At 35.8% G+C, this 10,331-nt stretch overlaps 1 protein-coding gene across 1 annotated transcript; it reads left to right on the forward strand.

Annotated features, from left to right (window-relative positions):
* The first annotated feature begins 1,280 nt into the window (after positions 1-1,280).
* LOC134738117 (olfactory receptor 4Q3) lies at positions 1,281-2,222 on the forward strand. Its single transcript, XM_063651355.1, has one exon. The coding sequence runs from the start codon at positions 1,281-1,283 to the stop codon at positions 2,220-2,222; it is 942 nt and encodes a 313-aa protein (XP_063507425.1).
* Positions 2,223-10,331: the final 8,109 nt, after the last annotated feature.

Raw genomic sequence — 10,331 nt, forward strand, 5'->3', positions numbered from 1 at the left:
ACCAAGTGCAACATGGATTACAAAGCTTGGGACACAAAATAAAATCTTGTCTTATTTCATATTTTGTCTATAGCTGGTTCTAGATAAAAAAAATTCTAGACAGAGAGGCATCTACTAATTTTTAACTACTTCAATGGAAGAAATGTATCAACGTTCTCTGATTTTCTGTTTGTAATCCAAGGTACTGTCACCAAACGTTGGGGATGAATGTGAGTGTAGAGCAGGGGAAAATAGATCTAACAATATCTTAGCAAATCTTTTATTTTCTTAAGTATCTATGGTTGTTGAAAAGTCCAGAAGCAACACAACTCTGGTTTCTCTTATTACTCTGTCCTGTAAAAGGGTGATGGTGGGCTTTTGTGCATGCCTCCATGATATGGGTCATGGCTCTTGGTGTCTTCTCTTGGGGATTAGTGTCTTTTAATCATTGACCTACTCATCCAGAGTCTGATGCTTCCCTAAATCTTAAAGATTGAGACTAATTCTTCTCACCTCATTTTTACAAACTTCCCAATTTCTGTGACCTGGGATAGTAAAGACAAAAAATATGAGCTCTTTTTCAATCCTTCCTAAATGATTTATTTCCTAATATATTTATTCATAGTAACTACTAACCTTTGTACAACATAGCAATTTGTTGTTTACAAAACATTCTTCCTTTGATTTGATAAATTATTGAGCTTCTGCTATGCAGTAAGTATTGTGTTGTGGATAAGAGGAGTAAGATATTTCCTCATCTTGAGAGACCTAGTTTTTTTTTTATGGTGCACATAGGCATTACATTTGATTCTCAAAACAATCTTGGGAGATACCATTAACTCTGCATTAAATTGAATAACCAAAGAATAAAATTCAGAGAGGTTTATTTCCTTGCCTGAGAGTACTCCATTGATAATGGTGGAGCTAGGCATTCGATCTAGATACTCCATTCCAGAACTTTTGTCCTTAGAGGACATTATTCTGTCTATTAAAAGAAATGGAAAGATTAGCACTTATCACCTCATGTCCAGGTCATTGTGTTTCTTTCTAGTTTATTGTGAATGCAATTTAAAAGTACTACAGGAATAAAGAGTTGGAAGAAATGAACAAAATTCCTCGTTCTATCAATATGAGTGTACTGCCTATACTACCTCATAGAACTTGCTAAAATAATTTTTATGTAATTTATATATTATATACTATATATATATATATATAGTGTAAATATATATATCTACCTTAAATCTCCCTTGTTCTGATTTAATTCTTCTTTCTCTAGGTCACTTGATATTCTTGGCTTGATGAAAAAAGAACAAGATTCTAACGTGACAGAATTTGTTCTTCTGGGCCTATCATCTTCTTGGGAGCTGCAGCTATTTCTCTTCTTACTATTTTTGTTTTTTTACATTGCTATCATCCTGGGAAACCTCTTGATAGTGGTAACAGTGCAAGCCCATGCTCACCTGCTCCAACCTCCTATGTATTATTTTTTAGGTCATCTCTCTTTCATTGACCTAAGCCTGAGCTGTGTTACTGTGCCAAAGATGTTAGGGGATTTCCTACAGCAGGGCAAGAGCATCTCTTTTTCAGGATGCCTGGCCCAGATCTACTTCCTCCACTTTCTAGGAGCCAGTGAGATGTTTCTGCTGACAGTCATGGCCTATGACAGGTATGTTGCCATCTGTAACCCTTTGTGTTACCTTACAGTCATGAACCCCCAGCTATGCCTTTGGTTGGTTCTTGCCTGCTGGTGTGGGGGTTTTATCCACTCTATCATGCAGGTCATACTAGTCATCCAGCTGCCTTTCTGTGGCCCCAATGAAGTGGACAACTTCTACTGTGATGTCCCACAGGTCATCAAGCTGGCCTGCATGGACACCTATGTGGTAGAGGTGCTGATGATAGCCAACAGTGGTCTGCTGTCTCTTGTCTGCTTCTTGGTCTTACTATTCTCTTATGCTATCATCCTGATCACCCTGAGAACACACTTCTTCCAGGGCCAGAACAAGGCCCTCTCTACCTGTGCTTTTCATCTGACAGTGGTCAGCCTGATCTTCGTGCCATGCGTATTCATCTATCTGAGGCCTTTCTGCAGCTTCTCTGTGGATAAGATATTCTCCTTGTTTTACACGGTGATTACACCTATGTTGAACCCCCTCATCTACACACTCAGAAATACTGATATGAAGACAGCTATGAAGAAGCTGACGATAAAACCATGTGGCATTCCATTGCCTTGTTAAAGAATGAGCAGAAGAGGTGATTTGAAAAACATACTCTTTCTTGCAAGACTCTCAACTCATCTTGTACATGTGTAAAAACCATTTTGATGTCTTTGGTATAAAAGAGAAGATAGCATAAAGATTATAATGGATCACTCTTGATTACAATTTAAAAGCATAGGTGGCACTCTAGAAAGCCACCTATGCCTTTTGACCATAATCGAGAGGACTCAAGAACTCAGTAGAATTTACTGGCCACAAATGATAACAAGAATTAATTGAAAGATCAACTTTTCTATCTTTATGCCTCTAAGTACTCTTAATTTATTCAATTTTTTCCACTTTTTAATCTATTCAAATGAAAGAAGATATATCTCTTTGTGTTCCGTTCCTCCAGCATTTAATGATTCCTAGTGTTAGGAAGTTCCTTCTGATGTCTCATCAGATCCTCTTCTGAGGTAGTGTGAATTTCTTTGTTCTGTTATAACAAAGCCTTAGAACAGTAACAACTACCTATGTAGTAGTATTTACCTCAGAACTGTGTTCCACAGTGCCCAAGTTTTAGAAATGTAGTCAGGCATCACTCTAACGAACATATGCTCTTAACAAAGTTTATGTGTGAGACAAAGGAAGTCCAGGAGTGCTGGGGTGATGGAAGCTGTTAGTATTCTGTTGTAGAGGCTTCCCAAGAAGAGGTACCCAGTTTCACACTGAGTTTTTCTTTGAGTGGAGTTACAGTGGGGGTGAATAGATAAGCTGGCTCTTCAACTGACCATAATGTTTAAGAGTTTTAACCTCTAAAGGAACGGAGGAAGAAATGAACTGTGGTTGAAAGCACTCATTTTTGAGATACTCACAGTTATTACCTCTGAGTCTCAAACATGCTTTGAGGAATAAATTTACCTAACTTCATTTTTGAGAATGAACTCAGAGTTAAATGACTTACCCATGACCACTTAGAAAAAATGCAATCAATCAAGAAAGCTATTTATAATCCCAGCACTTTGGGAGGCCAGGGTGGGCAGATCATCTGAAGTCAGGAGTTTGAGACCAGCTTGACCAACATGGAGAAACCCCATCTCTACTGAAAATACAAAATTAGCTGGGCGTGGTGGTGCATGTCTGTAATCCCAGCTACTCAGGAAGGCTGAGGCAGGAGAATCACTTGAACCCAGGAGGCAAAGGTTGCAGCGAGCTGAGATCACACCACTGCACTCCAGCCTGGGCAACAAGAGCAAAACTCGGTCTCAAAGAAAAAAAAAGAAAGCTAGTAATTATATAATTAAGTTAATATTTTATTTCTCCCCAGAAAGAGTATTTATGCCAATTATACAGATTGCTTCTTTCTTTCTTTCTTTCTTTCCTTCTTTCTTTCTTTCTTTCTTTCTCTCTCTTTCTTCCTATCTAATTTCTCTTTCTTTCTCTCTTTCTTTCTTAGGGTATTTATCTCAATTATACAGATTGCTTCTTTCTTTCTCTCTCTCTTTCTTTCTTCTTTCTTTTTATCTTTTTCTTTCTCTCTCTTTCTTTCTCTCTCTCTTTCTTAGAGTATTTATCTCAATTATACAGATTGCTTCTTTCTCTCTCTCTCTCTCTTCTTTCTTTCTATCTTTCTCCTTCTTTCTCTCTTCTTTATTTTTCTCTTTCTCTCTCTTTCTCTCTTTCTTTCTTTCTTCTTTCTTTCTTACTTTCTTTCTTCTTTTTTTTTTGAGACAGAGTCTCACTCTTGTCTCCCAGGCTGGAGTGAAGTGGCATGATCTTGGCTCACTGAAACCTCCGCCTCCCAGGTTCAAGTGATCCTCTTGCCTCAGCCTCCCAAGTAGCTGGGATTACAGGTGCTGGCCACCATGCCTGGCTAATTTTTGTATTTTTAGTAAAGACGGGGTTTTTCCATGTTGGCCAGGCTGGTCTTGAACTCCTGACCTCAGGTGATCTGCCTGCCTCAGCCTCTCAAACTGCTGGGATTACAGGCATGAGCCATGACACCTGGCCAGATTATTTAATTTCTATGATACCTGTATAGGAGCTTCAGAGCTGGAAGATCCCTAAAAAGGTTAACTTAAGCATTTATATTTAAGATTATCGATCTATGACATAGGATCCTTGCAATATTTTATGGCTATGAAAATGTCTTTATTCTATTTACTATATAATGAGATAATGACAAACTTTTACAATGTTTTTTATATTTTGTCACTTTATCTCCTAATGAATTGCCACAGAGAGGCTTTTATGATTACTTAGCTGAAAAATATACCTTTGAATAAAATGTCTGAAACTCCATCTAATACTAGGATATACTGGAAAATTGCAATAACCCTGGTCATGTAAGAGCTTTCTTGATATAGGGACAAAAGATGTATTTTTATTTTTGTGTTGGAAGTTAATGACTTTATATTTAAGAAGCCATATGTATGTATGTGTATATGTATATATTGCTACAGAAGGACTCCTCACAGACTAGGAACTAGGCTGCCATTTGGGAGATTTCTAAATAGCATGGGTGAGGGTGAGAATGGCATACCTGGAACATCATGTTCTTCTCTTTAGCTTCAGTCTACTCAACATTTTCAGAGTTTTTTGCATACGATGAATACCCTGAAGAGCAGTATGATATCCCGAAGATAATATTTTGAATATCCTGAAGTGCAGGAAACTGCCCAAGATTACTGTGTGAGTTACAGAAAGATTTGAGTGGTGCTAGGGGTTAGCAGGCATGTTTCAAGGACATAGAGCTCCAGGCTTTCTCTTAGTATAATCTGGCTGTAACATCCCCTTTTTCTGATGTTCTCTTTCATAGCAAAATGTATAGTCTTGGCAAATCATTTTAAATGTCCAGTTGATAGCTGGAATTGGTAGCATTATTTTAAGACAAGCAATAGCTTTTTGTATTCCCTTTTGCATTTTCAAGTCTCTCTTTGTTTCCAGGAAAAAAGCCTACTTGATCGTGGTGAATTAACTTATTGATGTGCCGCTGAATTTGGTTTGCTAGTATTGTGTTGAGGATTTTTGCATCTATGTTCATCAGGATATTGGCCTGATGTTTTCTTTCTTTGTTTTGCCTCTGCCAGATTTTGGTATTAGGCTGATGCTAGCTTCATAGAATGAGTTAGGGAGGAGCCCTTCCTTTTCGAGTTTTTTGGGAATAGTTTCAGTAGGATTGGTACCATTTCTTCTTTACATATCTGGTACAATTCAACTGTGAATCCCTCTGGTCCTGGGCTTTTTTTGGTTAGTAGAGTTTTCTTATTTAATTACTGATTCAATTTCAGAGCTTGATATTGACTTATTAAGGGTTACAATCTCTTTCTAATTCAATTTTAGGAGATTGTGTTGTTCCAGGAATTTATCAGTTTCTTCCAGATTTTCTAATTTGTGTGCATAGAGTTGTTCATAGTATTCTCTGAGGATCTTTTGTATTTCTGTGGGATCAGTTTTAATGTCATTTTTGTCCTTTTTGACTGTACTCATTTGGATCTTCTTTTTTATTATTATTTTTTAATCTAACTAGCAGTCTAACAATCTTATTTTTTCAAAGGACTAACTCTTGGTTTCATTGACCTTTTGTATAGATTTTTGCACCTCAATTTCATTCAGTTGTTCTCTAATTTTTGTTATTTCTTTTCTTCTGCTAGCTCTGGAGTTGGTTTGTCCTTTGTTTTCTAATTCCTTGAGGTGCAAAGTGCAGGAAGATGAAGCTAGACCCTTGCTTTTCAGCATATAAGAAAATTAACAGGATAGATTGAAGATTTAAATATAAGACCACAAACTATGAAAATCCTAGACCAAAATCTAGGAGTTACTTTTCTTGACATTGGCCTTGGGAAAAAATTAGCTAAGTCCCCCAAAGAAATTGCAACAAAACCAAAAATTGACAAGTGGGACCTAGGTAAACGAAAGTGCCTCTGTACAGAAAAAGAAACTATCAAGAAGGGAAACAGACAACTTACCGAATGGGAGAAAATATTTGCAAACTATGCATCTGACAAAGGTCTAATATCCCAAATGTAAATAGACTTAAATAATACAACACACAAAAAACAAACAGCCCTATTAATAATGGGAAAAGGACATGAATAGATCCTTTTCAATAAAAAGACATACAAGCAGCCAACAAACATATGAAAAAATGCTTATCATCACTAATCATCAGAGAAATTCATACCGAAACCACAATAAGATACCATCTCATGCCAATCAGAGTGGCTACTATGAAAAAGTCCAAAAACAACAGATACTGGAGAGCCTGTAGAAAAAAGGGAGTGCTTGCACAGAGTTGCTCGGAATGTATATTAGTTCAGCCCCTGTGGGCAGAATTTTGGAGACTTCTCAAATCACTTAGAACAAAGCTACTATTTGATCCAGCAATCCTCTTTCTCTCTCTCTCTCTCTCACTGTATATATATATTTAATATATTTTATATGTATATAAAATATATAAATAAAATATATATTATATAATATATATAATATATTAATAGATATATATATAAAATATATTTTATATATATAATAGATTATTCCAAATAGATTATGCCAAAAAGACCAAAAAGGCACATACACTTGTATGTTCTTCTCAGCACTATTCAGCAAAGACAGAACCATACTATCAGAATCATACTATCAGAATCATACTATCAGAATCATACTATCAGACACTATGCAACCAAAAAAAAAAAATAATGAAATCATGTCTTTTGCAGCAACATGAATGAAGCTTCAGGCAATAATCCTAAGAAAATTAATGCAAGAACAGAAATCCAAATACTACATGTTCTCACTTACCAGTGAGAGCTAAACATTAAGCACACATGGACATGTACATGGGAAAAATAGACACTGGGGACTACAAGAGGTGTGAGGAAGGGTGGGGGGGATGGGTTGGGAAACTACCTGTTGGGTACTATACTTACTACCTTGGTGAAATAAACCCACGTAGCAAACCTGCACATGCACCCTCTGTATCTAAAATAAAAGTCGAAATTAAAAAAAGAATGAAAGGGAGCAAATAAAGCTGATGTTTATAGGCCCTCCCAAAATTTCTGGCTTATCACATGCTTTCAAAGATTTTATAAAATCATTTTTAAATTTAATAATTTTTAAAATTTGGAATGGTTATAGATTTACAGAAATGTTGAATATCGCAGAGTATAATTATACCTCATGCTATTTTCCTTATTGTTATATTACTATGGTACATTTGTCAAACAAATAAACTAATATTGATGCATTATTACTAACTACCTTGCAACTTTAATTCAGATTTCATTAGTTCTTCCTTAATGAAATGGCTTACTCAAGTTGTCTATTTTTTTCATGGCAGTTATTTAATTTATTGCCGTTATGTTCTTTATGTTCCCAAAAAGCTCTTTGTAATTATTCTGTAAATAAATACTTGAAAATACCTGGTGAGCTTCCATTACTTAGAGGAAGTGGTGAAATCTATAACATAAATACAGTGCATTTCTAGTTTTTATCTCTTTAAGTGAATATTGACTCCCCCCCACTCTGTTCACATCTGTGCATGATTTCTTATTTATTTATTTGACATGTAAAACTTGTAAATATTTGTCATGTACAACATGATATTTTGAAATAAATATGTCTACATAGTAAAATGGCTCAGTTGAGTTGATTAGCGTATACATCCGAACCCTACCAGCCTCTCCCTCTTATTTCATTAAACCTATACTTTCTTGTTTGCATGTTCTATCCTACCTCAGATTCTGGTACACATATGAGATTCTGTAGGGGTACAGGGTCTGCATGGTGATAAGAAAATCTAGGATAATAACCAAGATTTCTCATACTACAACCCCACTCTGCGCCTTAGGCCTTGTTCTAGTAGAAAAACTTGTTCCAAGATCAATTATCAATCTTAATTCCAATTTTTGCCCAATCCTGTTCCACTGTTTGAACCTCTGAACCATGTGCAGCTTCCTCATATTTCTATGTCTCTGAACATGCTGCTACTTCTGCTGGAATTATTGACCAACTTTTCACCTTCAATACTCTAATTAAAAGTCTTGTTTTCAGCCAGCTTTCAGCATGGTTTTACAAGGAGTTATTTAGTAGAGACTACACTTGCACTTTCTCTCCCTAATCATATTCTCCAACTGCTTACTCAATCACTTGTCCAGCATTTCCCTCAGGGTTTTGATGATGCATAAAGATTGCTGAGAGTTTCTTCCCTTTGGCAGCCAGGAATGTAGAAATCTTTGTATACCAAGGTTAGAAGCTATGGCGTTGGTGTAAACTCATAAAATACTATCTTTCTGAGGGAGAGAGAGAGAGAGAAAGAAGAGAGAGAAAGAGAAAACAAATTCAAGACTGCTTTTTAGGCTGTACAAGAGGAAATGTGGTATGTAAATAAAAGAAGTATCATTATATAAATCTCGGTCTTTTAGTGTGCATATCTTGTTATCAATCACATTTTTATTTCAAAGGCTTTTCTGATCCAAGATCTCGGATTGTTCAAATACATGCGGTGGGACCACACTCAAGAAAAAGTCCAGGGTAAGCTTTCCATCTAGAATGATACCTTAACCACCAGTGAAAGAGGCAAGGTCAATTTTCATTGATTCAAATTATATTCAAAGGTAAATTATTTACTTCTGTAAATTCTTCACCTGCTTTACAACATCTGTTCTAGTAATTAATTTAAGAAATAGTATATTACAATTTAAAGTGTGTATCAATATAATTTCAATTGGAATTTAGTCCTAGGTTTACTAGGTTTACCACCATCTGTAAACTTAGATAATTTAATTCCCTCTCTGTACCTTATTTGTTTCCCAATGGTTAGATGAGTGTGAAAAAATCAAACAATCTCTAAAATCCTTTATACATAGATAAGTATAGGACTTAACATCAATTATGCTTCAGTCTAAGATGATTTAGGGAGGTCATTTAAAACTACTGCTGTAAAATAAATGGTTTTATGTCAGGAGTTGGGTCGTACTCCTCTTTTTATATTCACAGTGCAGTACCAGACACAGATAATATGTTTAGTAAGTATTAAGTGAAAGGATAAATTAATATTGGTACTTATGAAATATAAATCAAATAGATGATACCTTAAGCAATCTATACATTGTGCTATGCTAACTCATTTGCAGATTTTTTTCAATATTTTTCTTTATCTTTCAGCTCCACAAAGATTAGTAATTGTTTCCCCAATTGGGGCCAATTAGAGGAACAAGAGGGGATTAATAAGTAATAAAATAATGTCAGGTAACAAGAGACATAAAAACATGCACATGTGTTATAATGTCTCTACGAGGGATATTGAAGTCAAGAACACTATTGCACGAAAAGTTTTCCATGAGATAGAACTTGCTGTTAGGAAAGAGATCCAGAATAGTATATGGCTGCCCTTTGTAAATCCCTCATGAGAGGAACTAAGACAATCTCTTTCCCAGAAGATTCCAAGAGTTGCATTCTTTGAAATTGTTCTATTGGAAATAATTTATGTAGGCTCATGGAGTTAAACAAAGGAGGAAACATTTTTCTTTAACTACGCAAATCTTATTTCAACCAATATATATTCTTTAGCATTGTCTTAGAGAGATCAAGTTTAACCTAAGAACCTGGGTAGACCAGTAGAAACAATCCACCCCATAGAGGCTCTGGTTCATAGAGTTGAGATGTCTGATACTGGAGTTCTTGAAATTCTACCCCAAAAATGATCAAGAGTTAGTTTGACAGATTGTTTATTGCTTTTTTGTCCATTATCTAATTTTAGTTTTACCATGGATAGCATTATCTCACAGGGGAGGTTAATAGATGTTAGAAAAGTTATGTTAATGTTACACAGCCTGAAGAGGCAGAGCTGTGAGTTGTTCTATCTTTAAATCCTGTGCTGTTTCTCCCAGCAAAGATAGCAAAAAGATCTTGGGTCCTAGACTTTGATTAATTTGATGAACTCCTCAGGAGGAGTCTAGATAAAGTTGAGTTGTCACCACTCAGGGTGAATAGAGCAGCTGCCCAAACATCTTTGGGCATCCATGCTTGAACTCTTTAATACGTCTATGCAAGGATATAGAATGTACTCTGTTGCTGCTCCAGTCAAAGGAGTATATTTGAGAGGGTAGATGTGAGCAGTAGACACAGTCTAAGATTTGGACAAGC

This window comes from Pongo pygmaeus, chromosome 15, assembly GCF_028885625.2.
Source record: "Pongo pygmaeus isolate AG05252 chromosome 15, NHGRI_mPonPyg2-v2.0_pri, whole genome shotgun sequence".
In the NCBI taxonomy this organism is placed as follows: Eukaryota; Metazoa; Chordata; class Mammalia; order Primates; family Hominidae; genus Pongo; species Pongo pygmaeus.

Coding starts and splice junctions, on each gene's coding strand:
- LOC134738117 (XM_063651355.1), top strand. CDS start 1,281: ATGAAAAAAGAACAAGATTCTAACGTGACAGAATTTGTTCTTCTGGGC.